The sequence below is a fragment of the Vicugna pacos genome, chromosome 13 (assembly GCF_048564905.1).
Source record: "Vicugna pacos chromosome 13, VicPac4, whole genome shotgun sequence".
Taxonomy (NCBI): domain Eukaryota; kingdom Metazoa; phylum Chordata; class Mammalia; order Artiodactyla; family Camelidae; genus Vicugna; species Vicugna pacos.
Genome location: NC_132999.1, coordinates 58618834 through 58637299, shown reverse-complemented (window position 1 = coordinate 58637299; position 18466 = coordinate 58618834). Strand labels below are relative to the sequence as shown.

Genomic DNA, 18466 nt, shown 5'->3' with positions numbered 1-18466 from the left:
TGATGCCCACCTCCCCCATGTCCACCATCTCCACCCTGATGTCCACCTCCCCCATGTCCCCCATCTCCACCGTGATGCCCACCTCCCCCATGTCCACCATCTCCACCCTGATGTCCACCTCCCCATGTCCACCATCTCCACCGTGATGTCCACCTCCACTGTTTCTGACACCACCACCGCTGTCACCTCCATCATTAGTAACAGATGTGTGTTATGAGCTGTGCCCTGGGCGGAGCTCTGAGGATGCCAACCTGTGTCTAGTTATTACTGATGAACTGGTTAGAACTTTCTGGCAAGGCCAGCATGAGGAAGTCTAAGACTGGCCCCGTGAGTCTGGTACCTCCCTCTAGTCATGCTGATTGACGCTCTGAACTACCTCGGAGTGCTCAGGGACACCCGCTGTCACTCTCTCCCTGGACCTGTCCTGAGCACCCAGTGTCCCAAGTTAGGCTCTGCCGGTGGGCTCGCGGTCAGCTGGAAGAAGCCATGTGTTGAGTGCCCTGGGGGTGCTGAGGGACGAGGGTGTTAAGTGGACCCCTCAGATTACACTGTGGAGACGACTTTCTATGGGGAAGTAATATTCACTGAAACGCCTACTGTTTACCAGGCACTACAAATACTTCACCATTACTGTGTCATTTAATCCTCTTGCTCAACAGCCCTGAAGGGGCAGTGGTTCTCCTCTGGGTGCGACTTTGCCTCCTGGCAGGCATTTGATGATGTCTGGAGATACTTTTGGTTCCCACAACTGGGTGGGACGCCGCTGGCATCTAGTGGGCAGAGGGCAGGGGTGCCGCCAGCCATCCCTCAGCGCGCAGGGCGGCCCCCGAGGTAGAGAATTAGCCAGCCCAGAAAGTCATTCGTGCTGAGGCTGGGGTGCTCTGCTTTGGGGTGGTTTTTTTTTTCTAGTCCCATTTTTCACAAATTTTAAAATTTTGTGGCAAAATACAGATAACAAAATGTACCATCTTAACCATTTTTTAAATGGAATTGCTGGGGATTAAACCAGGACCTTGTGCATGCCAGGCATGGGCTCTACCACTGAGCTGTACCCTCCCCATCTTAACCATTTTTAAGTGCAGAGTTCAGGGGTATAAAGTACATTCACATGGTTGTGCAACCATCACCACCATCCATCTCCAGAACTCTTTTTGTCTTGCAAAACTGAAACCCTGTCCCCATTAAACACCTTCCTCCCAGCCCCTGGCAACCACCGTTCTACTTTCTGTCTGTATGAAGTTGACTGCTCTGAAGGTGCCTCAGACAAGTGGGGGCATTCAGTATCTGCCCTTTCGTGACCGGCCCACCTCACTTAGCGTAACGTCCTCAAGGTTCACCCATGCTGTAGCCTGCGTCAAAATGTCCTTCCTTTTCAGGCTGAATAATATTCCGCTGTATGGATGGTCACGTTTTGTTTATCCACTCATCCATCGACGGACGCTCGTGTTGCGCCCACTTTCTGGCTATTGTGGCTGATGCTGCTATGAACACGGGTACTAACGTGGGGCGGGTCTCAGGTGCAGAGACCGGCGCTCCTGGAAGCTGTGAGACTCCCCTGAGTCACACAGCTCGTCCGTGAAGGGGTGGATTTAGGGGCAGGCCTGGCTGTCACCAAAGTCCCACCTCTCTCCGTGACACCACGGCGTCCCAGCTTTGCCCGGCTCACACACGTACGGGTCACTGGTGGGACTTCACTTGCCAGCCTCTCTCTGGAGTGACCTGGTGGCTTTCCCCCGTCTGCACTGCTTGTCACAGCCGCTCCAGGACACCTCCCCACGAAGGCTGCCCCCCTCCCAGCCCATAACATTCTCTCTAGGCCCCACCGGCTCCAAACCAATTTTCCAACAAAGCCATTTTGATTTTCCTGAGAAGGCAGGAATCAGACTGGTTTTTTGTTAGATTTATATTTCCTCCCGCATCGGCAGCCACGGGGACCCCCGGAATCCCAGTGGCAGACCCTTTCACCCTGCAGTTTCCAGCAGGTCCCAGCACGGCGGCAGCTGCTGTCACTGGGGCCAGAGCTGTGCGCTGCTGGGAAGTGGCCTCAGGGCGAGGCGCTGGGGGTGAGGAGTCATTAGAAAGAACTTGGGCAGGTGGAAAGGAGGAAACTGCTATCTGACCCTCTCCTTTCTAGGTGGGGAAACAGGCCCAGGGAAGTGAAGTTACTTCCCTGTGCCGACAGAGTAATGCCCTAAAGTGACCACGTCCTAATCCCTGGAATCTGAGAATACGTTACCTCCCACGGCGAAAGGGACACTGCAGATGCGGTTAAGTGCAGGGCCCTGAGATGGAGAGAGTATAGTCCGGGTGGGCCCAGTGCAGTCACAAGGGTCCTTATAAGAGGGAGGCAAGAGGGTCAGAGCCAGAGGACAGACGTGAGGATGGAAACAGAGGTCAGAGTGATTCGCGGCCATGGGCCAAGGAACGTGGGTAGTTTCTAGAAGCTGGAAAAGGCCAAAGGAACACAGGCATTCTGATTTCAGCCCATGAGTCCCATTTCGGACTTCTGACCTTGAGAACTGTAAGATAACAGATTTAGTCATTTGAAGCCACTAATTTTGTGGTAATTTGTTCTAGCAGCAACAGGAGGTGAATGCATCCCCAAGATCCTATGGTGAGTTGGTGGCAGAGCTGGACCCGGGAGCCAGGAGTCTCTACTCTCTGTCCCGAGCACCTGCAGTGACAGCACATTGAGACACACCTGTGGCTCTGTGTGAGCCTCTGGAACTGGGTCCTTGGGGTGGTGACACAGGCCTTGGTTTACAGATGATAATAACAGCAGTGTGCAGCCATTATGGGCTCACTGTGTGCCAGGTATTGTGCTAAGCTCATCACAGGGGTTATCCCTTTGACCCCTACCATAGACTTTTGAATATTAATATTCATGTTTTACATATGAGAAAACTGAAGCACAGAGAGGTTAAGCAATCTGCTCAGCCTCACACAGCTGGTAAATAAAGGAGCAGGGTTTCAACCGCAGTGGCTATAACTCCAAAGCCCGTGCTGCCTCCCCGTCTAGCGCCTGCCCTGCAAGGTGAGGGAACAGCACCCGCCCGGGAATCGGGGGCCTTGGCTCTTGTCTTGGCTTTTCATTGGTTCGCTGTGTGGCTTTGGGCGAGTTACTTGTTCTCTCTGAACCATGATTTCCTATCTGAAAATGAAGACGAGTAGACAAGGTAACCCTATCATCTAGGCTTTCCTGAGCCTTCTGGGGTGTTCACTCCAAGAAGGCAGAGCTTTTGTCAGGTTCACCACTGTGTTCTCCACACTTAGAGTTGAATTAGTCTTCACAGCTGTTTAGTCTACTCTGATTTCCACTAAGATGTTCAAGTCATCATTGGTGTACACCCTCCAACACCCTCCAAGGCCAGGTTCTGAATCAGCGAAGCTCACTGACCTAGTTAGGGGCTCTGGACACAAGAGGATGGGTTGTAACCAAGGGCCCCAAGTTTCTTTCTTTTCTTTTCTTTTCTTTCTTTTTTTTTTTTTTTTGTTGTTGTGCCTAAGGGGCCCCTAGCTTCTGATATGATTTGAGAAGCTGCACAATGGTTGGTGACAGAGATCCAGGACCAGTCTCCCTGGCGCACTAAGCAGAAGTGTGACAAAGATTCACTGGCGAGTGAGTCTAAGTCTGGTGGCATTCACAGCGGGATGGCCCCGAGGTGTCTGGAAGCCCCGGTTACGTGGGCTCAGGGAAGAGCCACCGAGGGTCAGTCTCCTGGCTCAAGGGAAGCTGGACATGAACTGGAGACACATTATACATTTCAGAAACTGAATGCTGACAAGTGACACGTGATTGCCTACAGTGACTGGCGTGAGCAGAGCGAGATCTGTGATGGGCGAGAGGCTGGGAGCTCTGTCTGTCTGTCTGTCTGTCTGTCTCAGCTGCGCAGCTTCACAGCTTCGTCTCTCTGGGCTCAGAAAGGAGCCTGGGGGAGAGGGGAAGGGGTGAAGTGGAGTGGTCGCTCCAGGCGTTAAGGCAGCCACAGCCACTGGATTTCAAGCACACTGGAGCCTCCTTCAAGACACGCTTTTTCCTTGGCAGGCGGACCCAGGACAAAATGTAAGCAGCCCCAGAAAGTCCGAGTCAGAGGACCGAAGCACTGTGGCAGGAAGCTCACCCAGTACTTAATGCTCCACAGACAAGTGGTCGTTTGGTCTCTGCTTGAATGCCTCCAATGATGGCAACCTCACTACCTCCCTAGAAAGCCCATTCTCAGAGCCCTCACAGCCTGCCATTACTCCTTATAAAGCATCAAAACCAGCTTCCTTGTGGTTTGCAACCAAGGGTCCATCTTCTGAAGCCGAAGCAAATCTCCCACGTTCAGTGACAGCCCTTCAGACATCTAAAGACAGGGGCGACGTCCTTCCACGGCTCTCCTAAGTTAAACATCCATTTTCCTGTATCACTGTGGTCTTACTCTCCAAATACAAAGATTATCTGGCATTTTCTCCCAGACAGGAAGCCCAGATAATTGCTTATAAGCTGTGACTTGATAAGACCTGGGGGCCCCAACCTTCCCCCCAAACCTCTCCCATCTGGGCACCCCTAGCCTGAAATCCTACACAGACAGTGCCTCAGTGGTGAGCCGAGGTCCTTCCTTCTGCCTTCACTGTATTTATTCCTGGGTAACCCTCAAGTCACTAACACTTTGATGAGAATTAATTTATCAAATTGGTTTCTCTAAGCAAAGGGGATTTTTCTGGAGGCCACCTCCTCCCTGTTCTTCCCCCAACCCCACCCTTCGCCTTTGGTTAGCATCCATCACTAAAGTAAATGAGTCACTCATTCACTCAACAAACACATATTATGCACCCAGTATATGCCAGTGCAGTTCTAGCACCAGGCTAAAAACAGTGAAAAAAGTCATTTGTAACTATAATTTAGTGAGGGGAGACAGACAGACCTCAAATAAAACATATTATGTGGCAGACAGTGACAGGTGTTATGGAGAAAGGAAGTGGGGAGGGAAGGAGAGCTGGAGGGAGCAGGTCACAGGGTTCAGTGGGGCTGGGAGGGAAATCTCAGCCAGAAGGTGGCATCTGAGCAAGCAGCTAACAGGAGTGAGGGGGAAAGTCATGTGGACTTCAGGACACGGGTGCTCCAGGTGCAGGAAGCAGCAAGTGCAAAGGCCTTGAGGTTGGACTATGCCTGGTGTGTTTGGGGAACAAGGGGTCTGGGTGCCTGGACCAGAGAGAATGAAGTGGGAGTAGGAGGCAATTAGATCAGGAAGAAAGGAGATCAGATCGTGCAGGGCCCTGCACGCCCTGGGAAGGACGTTGGTTGCTAATCTCAATGATACAGGAGTCACCGGAGAGTTCTGAACAAGGAATGACATGACTTGACATCTGTTTGGCAAGCAAGGAGGGCTCGTTGTTTCAGATAAAGCTCTCGTAAGAGCGGAAAGCGGGAAATGAGTTTGCTTCCAATAGGTGTTTAGTCTACTCTGTATGTCTACTATGTTCAAGTCACTTTTGATTCCCTCCAAGTCAAGATTCTTTTTTTTTAATTTTTAATTTTTGGGGGAGGAGGTAATTAGGTTTATTTATTATTATTATTATTTTTAATGGAAGCATTGGGGATTGAACCCAGGACTCTGTGCACGCTAAGCACACATTCTACCACTGAGCTATACCCTGCCCACCCCAGGCAAGGTTCTGAGTCGCCAACATTCACTCATTTGGGTTCTGTGTCTAAAACAGGAGCTGTGGACCCAAGCGGCTGGGCTTGTACTTAAGGGACCTGGTTCTGATGTGACATCTGAGCAGCCGTGCATGGTTAGTGACAAAGACCTGGAGCCAGTCTCTCGGGCTCCTATCTCCTTCTGCCACTTCTTGGCTGGTGACCTTGGCCAAGTTGCATTAACCTCTCTGTGCTTTGGCATTGTCACCTGTAAAAAGGAGTGACCCTGGCTGGCACTGACACTTTAGAAGACACCAACAGATGTAGAGCTACTCCGTCCACTACAGGAGCCACCGGCCACACATTGAGAACTTGATCGTGGCCAGTCTGGACTGAGACGTGCGGTAAGGGTAAAACACACTGGGATTTTGAAGACTTCATATGAAACTCATGAATGGGTTTTCTGTTGATAATAAGTTGAAACAAGCACATTTTGGATATGCTAGGTTAATTAAAATACTCAAGTTCATTTCACCTGCTCATCTGACTTTTTTAAATGTGGCTACTAGAAAAATTTAAATCGCCCACATGGCTCACATGCCAGGTCTACTGGGCAGGGCGGCCCTAGAGTGCTTAGCTCGGTGCCGGGAACACAGCAGACACTCACTCGGTGGCGCAGTGGGAGCAGCCATCTCAGGGCGGGACGCAGGAACAACCCTGAACCAAATAAACAAGAGCCGGATTTGTTCTGCGGGGGCTTATTTCCCACAGGCAAACCAAGTGAGGCAACTGGTTCTGACATCACAGATAATCTGAGGGCTGGATGCTCTTTTGGAGGCTGCTGAATCCATCCCCCTGCTTCTGGCAAAGACCACCCCGTGTGGTCATCCCCCAGGGCTGTCATAACAAAGGACCATAATCTGGGGGCCTGACAACAGAACTGTGTTGTCTCATGGTTCCGGAGTCTAGAGGTCTGAGATGCAGGTGTGGGCGGGGCTGGTGCCTCCCCAGGGCTGTGGGAGAGAGGCTGTGGCCTCTCCCCTGGCGTCTGGTCACTGGCTGGCCATCTTCAGCATTCCTTGGCTTGCAGACTCATCATTCTGAGCTTAGCCTTCACCTGCATCTGGGGTTCTCCCTCTGTGCATCCATGTGTTCAGATTCCCCCTTTTATATAAGGACACCAGTCAGACTGGATTAGGGTCCAGCCTAATGACCTCAACCTACTCAATGACATCTGCAATGGCCCTGGGATGCATCATGATTTTTACCTTCTGTGTTTTATTTAGCTTTGGCATCTTGAGGCCTTGCCACCTGGGGAAGGACTGTCCCTTCCAAGGTTGGCCAGTTCCTAGAGACAGCAAACCTTTGCTGGTGAGCACACCTCTGCTATGCAAACCCACCAATCCCAGCCCATACCCGACCTGCCTCCTTTTACCAAGTTCTTGTGGTCCAGGACTCTCCCTGCCCTAAATCACCCTTTACTAGGCAACTAGGGGTCACCCTTTTAGCCAAAGCCTCCTGAAATTAGTCAAACTAGCCAATCCTCAACCTGCCTCGCCCACTCCTTCCTGCGAAAACCACAGTAAAGGCTCTCACCTGCCTTTCCCTTCACTTTCTGCCTCCTGACCATCCCTGGTACCTCCCCATTTAGCCCTGCACAGCATCCATGCCTCCTGGTTCTATAGGTCTGTGGGTTTAAGACTTCTTCCTTCAGGACAGTCATTTCTGTGTCTGCACGCCCCCATCTTCCTCTAAAGCTCTTTTGCATCAGTATTTCCCTGATCTTCCCTACAAACCTCGGGGTGACAGAGGAGGGAACCACAGCCCAGAAAAGTTAGGTGACCTGCCCAAGTCCAGGAGGTGGCAGCAGGGCCAGTGTCCTGGCCCTCAGCTCTAAGCTCTCAGCCCCTCAATGGGACCATGTGACATTCTCATTTCTGATGCAGAGTATCATTTATGATGGTTACATTTTTAAAAAGACATCATCTTTTTGGTGTCTTGTGAAAAAACAATGCTATTCTTTCTAATTGTGTGTGCGTGTGTGTGTGTGTGTGTTGGTTGTGGGGGCGGATTTTCTTCATATAAAGAAATGAGCCGACCTCGTTTGAACTTCACCGCAAAGATGCTATGGGATTCTGTTCCATGTTCTGAAGTTAGGGGCAGGGAAACTGAGGCACACAGAGGTCAGGGACTTCCTTGGGATCATAATTCGGGGTCTACATTGGAACTCAGCTCTCACATGTCAAGGCCTGGGCCAGGTGTGCAGGCCTCGCTGGGGGCAATATTTAACTACCTCGATTCCTCTCTCCTCCCTCTTCATCAAGAGATGATATCTTTTTTTCAAACATAACCATCATAAATGATTGTCTGCAAACCGGGGTGGTAGGGCCTTTGCCAAGGGAAGCCACCCAGAAGGCCTTTGCTGGGAGCTGAAGGCGAGTGGCTTCCAGACCCTCTCACCCCATGACCTGGAGGAGGCTGGTTCCAGGGGGCACAAAGCCAGCCAAAATCAGTGGTCAAAGGGGCCCAGGGGTCTACAGCTTTGGCATCCAGGCCTGGGGAGTTCAGCCAGCACGATGCTCTGCTGTTTCTCCCATGCATGTGTTCTCCTCCTGCCCCACCTTCTCTGATGGCTCCCACCTGCAGCTCCCGGGGACACCTGAGTTGCCACTCCTGATTTAGAGCAACTGAGAGAGGGGACGTGACTCAGGTTGGCTGCTGGCTAACAACGGAGCAGGGACAGGGACCCCGATTCCCAGCTGTCTGGTTTGGGTCCATGTCTGAGAATCTGCCCCTTAATTCCGAGTGGCCCACAGCTCCCTCCAGGTCCTGACTCCTGCCCTTGGCATCCACCTCATGACCAGCCCAGAGGAGGGGGGAGATGAGGCACCAGGGGCCCCCGGGAGGGCAGCCTCTGAAGCGGAGGGGCCAGGCTGAGAGCTGCTGGGAGGATGTGCTGTGAACACAGATAATGCCCGTCTGCGTGGGTTGCAGACATCTGGGATTTGACAGGCAGTGCTCAAATCCTGTGGGATTTGTAAGCCTGTTTGTCCACATTTCTCTGAATTGGATAAGGAGAAAAAGAACAGCTTCTACATGCAGTGCCGGAGGGAGCTGCGCTTTGAGCACCTTCATATGATATCGCTGGAGGTCAAAGGGAAGATGCCATCGCGTGCACTTGACAGAGAGGAGCCTGGAGCCCAGGAGCATCAGGGGATTTATCTGGATGCCCAGCTGGATGCCTAGTGGGTGGCCTGCCCACCCCCAGCCCTGAGCTCCGTCCCACAGCTCTGGCAGCCCTTGTGTACAATGTCACCGCGACCATCCCTTCAGCTGCCTGGACCAAAAGAGGGGCGGCCCCCAGAAGCAGCCACACAGCTTCCTCCCGGGACCTGGAAATCGGGACTAAGACAGCACAGTCCCGCCCAGCCTCGGCTGTCTTTTGAATGGAGCAGATGTTTTTTTGCCACGTGGATGAAAAAGCAGAGGAAGCCCATCGGTATATGGAGATGAGAATAAAAGACAGTGTGAGAGGCAGAGGGTGAGAGACAGAGGCGCTGTGTTCCCTGCAGCCTCCCAGGCCTCACCCCAGAGCTCTCTGGAGCCTGACTGTTCGGGACCCAGGGCTCCCGGTGACACCCACATCCTTACAAGATAACCTTCTGTTTGCTAACACCAGATGAAGCTGGTTTCCAATTCAGCGGGGTAAGCGGAGATCTGCAGCCTCGGTGTCCTGAACTCCCTCCACCAGCCACTCACACTGCACCCGGCAGAGCAGAGGATAACGGGCTCCCAGAATGGCCCCGTCCCCCGTCCTGCCAGCACTGCTCTAACAGACGGGGCCGGACAGCTGGCCCCCACGCCTCCTTCAGGGCAGAGAGTCGAGGCTCAGGGAGGCAAAGGATCTGACCAGGATCACACAGATGTGGTAAAGGAACCCAGAGAGCCCCCAGGCCAGGCCTCGGCCTCTGCTGAAAGGTGATCCAGATATCCTTGGCTGATCGTAGTTGGGCCGGGGGTATTTGGTAGGGACAAAAGCCAAGGCCAGTGATCTTGGCCAGCCCCCCGATGGCCCTGGTGACAGAGGCCTCGGGAGTGTGCATTCGTCCAGTCACACATACCCACAGCCCCGTGGAGCCCCTTCTACGCTGGGCCCGGCCCCAGTGCTGGGGACACAGCAGGGAGCATGCTGATCTGCAGCCCGTGTTTCTAGAGGCACAGGACTTGTGAACAAGATAATGTGGACTCGGGAGTGCGATGACACAGATGCCCCAAGGGGCTGTGACAGAGATGAGTAGGGTGGGGGCAGGACTGCTTGGGTGGGGCGGTCATGGAAGGCCTCTCGGAGGAGGGGGCATCTGACTGGGGGCCTGATGCTGAGGACAATGTAGCCATTGGAAGGGGGAAACGTCCGAGTGGGAGCAGTAAGTTCAGAGGTCTTGGTTGGACTCTGGCACTTGGCGTGTCCCCGGGACAGAGGAAGGCTGGTGTGGCTGCGGTGAGGGTGTGGCCATGGGAGGGAGCTGGTTTACTCTAGTGCTGGAAGCCATCAGAAAGTTTCCAAACACACCATTTATTGTACCAACTGCTGGGATTCCAGGAGAGAAAGACACGTGTCGACTCCTTAAAACGGGCCAGACCTGTGAACTGGCCGTGTCGAGCAGTGGTCTCAGAGGTGATACAGCAGCCAATGAGGTGACACAGGCCAGGCTCCCAGCCCGGCCTAGGGGGCCCGGAGGGCTGGAGGCCGAAAGGCTAAGTAGGAACCAGAAAGGCCGAGAAGCAGAGGTGGGAATGGGAGCAGTAGCGGGGAGGATCGGGGACCTGGCGCCACTGGGGCCAAGTCCTGAGGGCAGGAGCCCAGGACGCTCCCAGGACCAGAGTGACACACTCCACTGTGATGCTACGGTGACCGTGTTCAGGATACAATTTGGCTCCTGTAACCATGAACGCGCCCAATCCAGGTCATCGTGACAACTCACATAGCGGAGGTCCTTCTGTGCCCTTGTCACACTGCCAGCCTGAAGGTCACAAGGCCTGCCAGGCTCCTCATTCCAGGCTTCACTGGAGACCACAGGATTCTGAGACAGAAGGAGCTGGACGGCCGCTCGGCCGAATGGCCTAATACGCCTTTGGGTATCTGAGTCGGCTGGCAGCCGGTCAGCTTCAGGTGACGGTGACACTGGCATCTCCAGAGCAAATCCCCAACTGTGCTCCCCGGGGGCTGTCCTAGCTGGGCAGGAAGGCAGGCCTGCTGCCCCATGTGGCCCCGCCATGAGGTCGCCCTTTGAGCTAATTGACAGAGCAGCACGATGAAGATGACATTTCTAGAAAGATCCAGCGTTTGGCACAGAGGAGCAGGAGCGGGTGGGGCCCTCCAGGGAGAGAAGAGACAGGGCAGGGTTGTTTCAGGTCATGTGTGCAGTCGACTCTCCCGGGAACGCCAGACTGAGGTGCCCGTAAACGCTGACACCCGGCCGGGACACTGGGGATGGGGAGAAAGACGACACCGGGGACTCGACTCTAATTGAGAGACAAGTTGAAAACACAGGAGCCTGTGGCACACAGGGCATGTGCTGACCTGCCAACAGCAGGAGGGCGGCCACTGGCAGGAGCGAGTGAGACCTCAGTCAACCTCTGCCAGGCGCGGGGTTCTCTGAGGTGTGTAAACACACTTCAAGTGTCCGGTCCGCTGGCAATCAAGCCGTGAAAATCAAAGCAATTAGAAGACGTCATTGTTCTGTCTGTCAAACTGGAAAAATCGTTTAAAAATAATACATCAATCTGAGAGAGGTGTGGTGAAACAGACTTTCTATTTGCCAAGGGTGCCAGCTGTCTGGGGTGCAAAGAGGCCAAAACGTATGCAGAAGTTTTAAATAACCACAGACCCTCACCCTCAGGTTCCACCTCAAAGGATCCACCGCAAGGAAGTGACCAGAGGCGTCTGCAAACTTGCATGAATGTGGATGTTCAGTTCAGCAAAGAAAACAACTCACATTTCTAACAGAAGGAGACAGGTTCAATGAACAGATCTATAAAACGCCCTCTTATGAGGCCATAAAAAGTTAAATTTTCAAAGAGTTATAATGACGGGAAACTTACCGCTCAGAAAGAAGAAAAAAGTCAGTAATAAGATGTACAGGAAAATACCTGATTGTTTAAAATACACACGTATACGTAAGGATAAAGCCAGAACGAAGCACAGTAAACCTTCCACAGCGGTGAGATTCGGGGGGGGGGGGTTTATTCTCGTCACAATACTTGTCCACATTTCCCAAGCCTCCAAGGAACCAGTTTTATAATCAGCAAAATAAAACTGCTTTCATTTTTAAAGCAAAAAAACTGAGTCACCATGGAGTCACCTGGGAGAAAGGACCCGTGTGAACTCCAGGCAAGCATCGGCTTGTGTCCCTTTGGCTGAGTTACTGTTTCTTTTGTCAGTATGATAAGAAGTCCCCACTCCTCTGACCAGACCAGGCCCTCAGAGTGTCTGACATCAGGAAAGGGAAGCAGAGGTGCTGGGAGATGCGGGCAGGACCCCCCAGAAGGTCGTGAGTCCCGCCTGGTAAGCGGGCAGGGTTAGTGATGGAACTGGCAGGGGACCCGTCATGAGCCACCCGCCACCCCCAGGGAGGACTCTGCCAGCCAGCAGGGTCCGCCCTGCAGGGACCTAGCCACCTAAGCCTGGATGCTCCAGGCACTACAGTGGACCATGGCTGGGAGGCTGTCCCCACCCAGGGGGCCAGGGTGAGCAGAGCCAAGGCACCACGTGTGCCCGTGCTCCCCCCGGCTCCCCTCCCTACCGTTCAGGGCCTGGGTACATGATCAGCTCAGATCTCCCCTCTGGGACCATGGGCTGTGACCCGCAGGCCAAACGAGGCTGTGGCTACAAAGGAAGGTAAAAGTCCTGCCTCCGCCCCCAGCACCTGCGCGGCCCCTCCTGAGATGCACTCCCAGGGCATGGTGTGGCCTGTGTGCCCAGGGAAGCCTGCTGGCCCCGGGCCCCTCTGAGCTCAGAGACAGCCCCTTGCCTGCCGGCTACAGTTTCTCACACCCAGTGGCCTTACCTGCCTGAGAGCAAGGCTGGGACACGCGAGACATCCTGCCGGCCCAGAGCCCCAGGTTGCCTGCCACACAGACAACCGCCCCCTGGGTCCCAACAGTGGGGTCTCTGGAGGGACCTGGCTCCCCCCCAGGCCTTCCCAATCTTTAATCCCAGCAGTGGTTTTCCAGCTTTTGTGAGTGGGCACTGCAAGCCCCTGGTGGCAGTAGTGCTGGGGGAGGGGTGGGATTAAAATGCAGGTCCCCAGGCCTCTTCCCCCAGGCGCACACCCAGCAAGCCTGGGGGCCCAGGACTCCGCATGTCAAGCAAGCTCTCCAGGTGATGAGCACACAGAGGGTCAGCACCACCCGTGTGTCTTCATTCCCTACCCGCCTCGCTGGGCTGCCATCAACCTAAACTGGAGGCAATGGGAGGGACTGGAAGGCTTTCAAGATCCCTGCCTGCTGAGAAGGGTGGGGTCCTGATGCTTCGCTGTCTCCCCAGACCCTCCCCATCTCTCCCTCTCTACCCGACTGGTCATCTGAGCGACTCCCCAGGTCGCTTGCTTCCAGATCTGGAGCTCTTTCTACTTCAAGAGGGAAAGTCACTGTCCCCTTGGCAACACACTATCCCACATGGCCTGGGACCCATGGTGTCTAGGAAGAACCAACAAACCCAGTGCAGCACCTGGGGCGGGGAGGTCAGCCAGTCGCCACCCAGGAGAGTCGGAGACAGTAGGACAGTGATGGGGCTATTCCCCACCCCCGCCCTCCATCCTGTGCCATCAGAGAGAACCAGGAGTGGGGCCCAAACCCCCTGCATGCGAGTCCATCTCGGCCACTAGTGATCGGACCCTGTGCAAAGCACTTCACTCGTTTGCTTCTTATTGGGTGAACTGCGGGGAAAGGAACCTGCCAGACACAGAGACGGCACCCATAAACCACAAAGTGACAATGTACACCATAAGGTAGAGCCACCGGGGAAAATACAGGGCGGCCAAGGACAGTTGAATGGCAGAAAAACAACAGATAATTTTGGGTGTGTATATCCCAAACATTGCATGGGGCATACTTATAATACAAAATATTATTCACTGTTTTTCTGAAATTCAGAGTGAGTTAGGCCTCCCGGGGTTTTGTTTGTTTTCTTGCTTGGGGTTTGGTCGCCTGCTTGTTTTTGCTAAGCTGGCAGGTGGGCATCCTGGCAGGCATCCGCCGCCCTCTCCCTTCAGACCCAGTACCCGCAGGGCAGCTCCTCCCGAGTCCTCAGACCTAGACCTCCTCCCACAACCCAGCCTCAAAGGAGCCAAAGCAGAGGGGACCAGTGGCCCCGTGGTGCTCCTTGCTCTGTGACTGAGTGCTCCCATCAGTGCGGCGGTGGCTCCCCTGGCAGACCATCACATTTTTGTGCTGTCAGAGCTACTCAGGGTCACTTGCTCTGTTCAGTTTGCTTCTCCAGGGGAGGTGAAGGAAAAGCAATGAGGATGAGGTCCCCTCTGCTCGGTCCTCTGACTCTCCTCCCCTGGGAGAGGCAGGGCGCCTGCCTAGAAAGCCCTGGAGCTCAGGGCTTCCCTTGGCAGAAAGTGGGTGGGCAGCATGGCTGGGAGCCAAAAGGCCCTAGTGGACCCCCAGCTGTTTTTAACTCTCAGTGTGACCTTGGGCAAGTCACTCCCATCACCTCTCCGAGCCTTCTGGAGAAAACAGGATAATAATAACAGCACGAATGCTTACTAGTACGTACTGTGTGTCAGGCTCGGTTCTTACTTCATAACTAACACCCTTCTAATCCTCCCAACAGCCCTGCGAGGTGGGCGCTAGTATCGTCCCCATTTTACAGGTGAGGAAACTGAGAGGCAAAAGGGCACAGAGCTAGTAAGAAGCAGAGGCAGGATGTGAACCAAGCAGCTCTGCGCCAGAGTCTGGCTCTTGGTCATTCCCCCGCTGCCCCTGAGAGGCCCAGACGCAGCGGAAGGAGGGGAGGGAGTGGCTGACGTGCAGCGATCACCTGCTCCGCACCAAGATCACCGCGCCCTTGACAGAGCTGACCTTGTTCAAGCTTCACCGCAAAGATGCTATGGGGTTCTGCTCCGTGGTCTAAAGAGGAGGCAGAGAGGTCAGGGACTTCCCTGGGATCATAAATCGGAACTCAGCCCTCTCATGTGAAGGCCTGGGCCAGGCCCACCACACCCATCCCACCTCCGGTTCACAGAGCTAGGGACACTGCTCTGGCCGCACAACCTGGGCAGTGGGCAGTGAGGCCAAGCTGCTCTTGGTACTTCACCCCGAGGTGCCGGAAGCCCTCAGGCTGCCCTTGCACGTCTCTGTCCGCTTCCTCCTGAATGAGGCCAACCCTCCACCAGGGCCTGGACCCTGTCTGTCACTTTGGACCTGTGCCCCCTGACCCCCCAGCCACACCTCCCCATCTGGTGTCTCTTTTCTTTCCTATAATACAGACAGCAGGAAAAATAACATTTTCTATCCTCACTGCTCTTTCATTTACCCACATTATCTGGTTTTGATCCTGACAATCACTGGTCAGATGGACTGGCCAGCCTTCCCATGTCCTGATTTCACACAGAAGAGGAGGCTCAAAAAACTTAAGTGACTTGCTCAGAGTCACCCCAGGTTTTAAGCCAGGACTCCAACCTATGCCTTCAGACTAAACCAAGGCCTTCCTAGAGACTTCAGAAGTCAACCAAAGTCCTTTAGAGATGAGGAAGCCGAGGCCCAGACAGGATACGTGTCCTATTCAAGGTCACAGTCACCTGTGGCAGAACTGAGGCTGAAACCCACAGCTCCTAACCCCATAACTTTGAGCCCTCATGTGAATGATGGTGGGAACCAATTATACCACCACAACTAACAATGGGGGTTCATGAAGCCAAATCCACGGCAGGAGCCAACAGAACCATACCCCCGTTCCACAGCGAGGCCCGGATCCAGACCTTCCTGTCTCCACGGCAGTCTTCTGATGGGGAGGGCCTGGGAAGCCAGGCAGGAGAATGCAAGCATTCACTTTAAAGGCAGGGGACTCTGTACCTCGCAGGTCAGATCTTTTTAGGACCTGCTCGTGAGGAAGAGCCAGCCCGGGCTGAAAGCGCCAGAGCAGGGGCCCGCGTCTGCAGAGGAGGGATTGCCCCGCTACCTGGCCTGTGGGCTTAGTGACAGCACAGAATGAATAAGTGAGCATGGGAATTCAGGGCAGAGACGAGTAGCATCCTCGAATTCTCAATAAACAGAAAATATATATATATATATATTTGGTATATATATATATATACCAAAGATAAATCCACATCTATGTCATCTTTCATAACATGGGTCTTACAGCTCTGGTTCCTACTCTACCAAACCCTCCAGGGCAAGGGGGGAGGTAGAGTCTGGCTCTAAGAGGTCACTGCTGGGAGCCAGGCTCACGTGCTCACCAGCGGCAGACTGGAATCCACTGAAGGTGTAGCCATTCCACCTGCTCCCTGTCCCAGGGCTCATCCCTCTGGATGTTGGGGGGTCCCCTCTTCTTGGCTCTGCCTTTGCTTCCTTCCTGCTGGCCTTCACAGGCCCCCTCATGTTCCTATTTGCCAGGCGGGCATTATGTCCAGGTCATCACCAGAAAAGTGCACCAGGCAAACAAAAGGTGCACCAGCCCGCAAGATTTTTGTTCAGCAATTTCACATCCGGGCTGAAAAGCTACGGAACAGCAAATCTTTAGGGCATCACTGGCCGCTGTTATCCTTACCAGGAAAATTCCTCACCCCTGTTAGATGAAAGAACAAATCAGGAGCTGAGAAAACAGAGACCTGCTCAGGCTCCGGGTGCTGCTGGAGAGCTCTCAGGACTGGCTGCCTCTCTCTCCGTGTTCAGCGTGGTGAGAACGGTGCTGAGCAGACGCCCACTTAGGAGGGGCCCAGAAATAACCCACGCCCACCAGTACTAGGTCCCAAGGCCCCATGAGACGATCTTGGAAAGCCAGGTCCTCAACGTCGTCGGCGAAAGGGGACGAAAAGCCGGGCAACGAGGCCCGAAAGTCCAGAGAATTCCGGACGCGCCCCTCCCCACTCCCCTTTCCTAGCAGAGTCCCAGGAAAAGTGCAGGCTGGGGGCCTGCGAGGGACGCACCGGAGGAACTCCCCTCCAGGACGGTGGCCAGGAGCACCCGCGCCTCCCCTTCCAGGCTCAAGCCGCGGCCCCGGCCGCGAGGCTCGCGGGCTGCGGCGGCCTCTGCCCGCGCGCTCCCCTCCTCCGTCTCCCGGCCCCGGCCCCGGCCCGGCAGGCTCACCTTTGGGCAGCTTGGACTCGTTCTCCTGCATCCAGGAGAAGAGGCGGGCGAAGTCGCAGTCGCAGAGCCAGGGGTTCCCGTCCAGGCGCAGGGTGCGCAGCGCGGGCAGCGCGGCCAGGGCGGCCACGCTGAGGCCGCGCAGGTCGTTGTCGTTGAGCTCCAGCACCTGCAGCGACTCCAGGGTCTCGAAGGCGGCCTCGTGCACGCCCGCCAGGCGGTTGTTGGCCAGGCTCAGCTTGACCAGCCTCCCGGCCGAGCGGAAGGCGCCGGCGCCCAGCTGGGTCAGGTTGTTGTAGCTGAGGTCGAGGAAGGCGAGCTTGGCCGAGCCGCTGAACGTGCCCTCCTCCAGCGAGCGCAGCGAGTTGTTCCTGAAGTCCAGGTAGACCAGGTCGCCGTAGAAGATGAAGAAGTCCTCGGGGATGTGCTGGATGCGGTTGCCCGCCACCAGCAGCTTGCGCACGTCCAGGGGGAAGGGGTCGGGCACGCTGGGCAGCCCGCGGTCGCGGCAGTCCACGGTGTGCGGGTCGGTGCAGGCGCAGCCCGCGGGGCACGCGTGTCCGGGCCGGAGCAGCAGCAGGAGGCTGCAGAGCCCGAGCGCGGCGGCGGCGGCGGCGGCGGCGGCGGCGGGGGCGCGGGGGGCGGCGCGGGGGCGCATGGCCGGGGACCCGCGCGAGCGGCGGCGACGCGGACGCGCTCTGGGGCCGAGCCCTGGCGCGGGGCGGCGCGCGGGGTCCGAGAGGCCGGGCGCGGGGAGCCGGAGGGCGGCCGGGCGCGGGGGGGGGCGATGGAGCGCGGCGCGGACCGACTAGGGAGCCCGGGGCGGCCGGGACGGAGGGGGGAGAGCCGGGGAGGGAGGCGCGAGGGACTCGCGAAGGATTTAGCAGGACAGGAAATTAACCCGCTGGAAAATCCCGGAGGAGAGGCGGGAGCGGTAGGGGTGGCGGAGTGGCCGTCGCCCAGCGCGGCCCCGCCCGGGCAGCTTATTTCCGACACCGGGCAATAAGACCTGTCGCGCGCACTTGGCGCGGAGCTCTCGACAACCAAGTTCAGTTACCAAGCGCCCCCCACCTCGGAGGTTTCCAGAGGGCGTGTCGGGGGGCGTGGGCCCCACACACCCGCGTCCGCGCCCGCCTAGCGCCAAAGCGCGCTCCCCACGCGCCACCCCGGTTGCAAAAGGGAGCGCGACCTGGGTCACTCTGGCTCTGAGCCCGGGGCAATCCCGGCGGCTCTCGGGGGCCGCGCCAGGGTCTAATGACCTGGGTTTGAGCGAAACTCCAGGGAGCTCCAGGGTGGCCGGTCTTCCTCCTTTCCTCTACCCACACTTAACCCATCTCAGCGGGGCAGGTGATGCCAGGACCCCTGCTGTGGCCCTAAGGAAGGCCAGGGCCAGTCAGCAGTTTCCATGCTGGCTCTGAGTTCGTCATGAAGCTGGCAGCCACCTGGGCCCGGATCTGCTGCTGGTCTAAACGAGACCCAACGGAGAGGCACTGTGGCCTGCGGTCGGAGGCCAAGGTTCCCAGCTGAGTG

General features: G+C 55.7%; 1 protein-coding gene across 1 annotated transcript in view; it reads right to left on the bottom strand.

Annotated features, from left to right (window-relative positions):
- Positions 1–17656, bottom strand: part of LRRC38 (leucine rich repeat containing 38) — a 31387-nt gene extending 13731 nt beyond the window's left edge. The window contains exon 1 of the mRNA XM_072975850.1: positions 16940–17656. Coding sequence (XP_072831951.1) covers positions 16940–17594 — 655 coding nt within the window. The 5' untranslated portion in view covers positions 17595–17656. The remainder of the gene's footprint in view (positions 1–16939) is intronic.
- Positions 17657–18466: the final 810 nt, after the last annotated feature.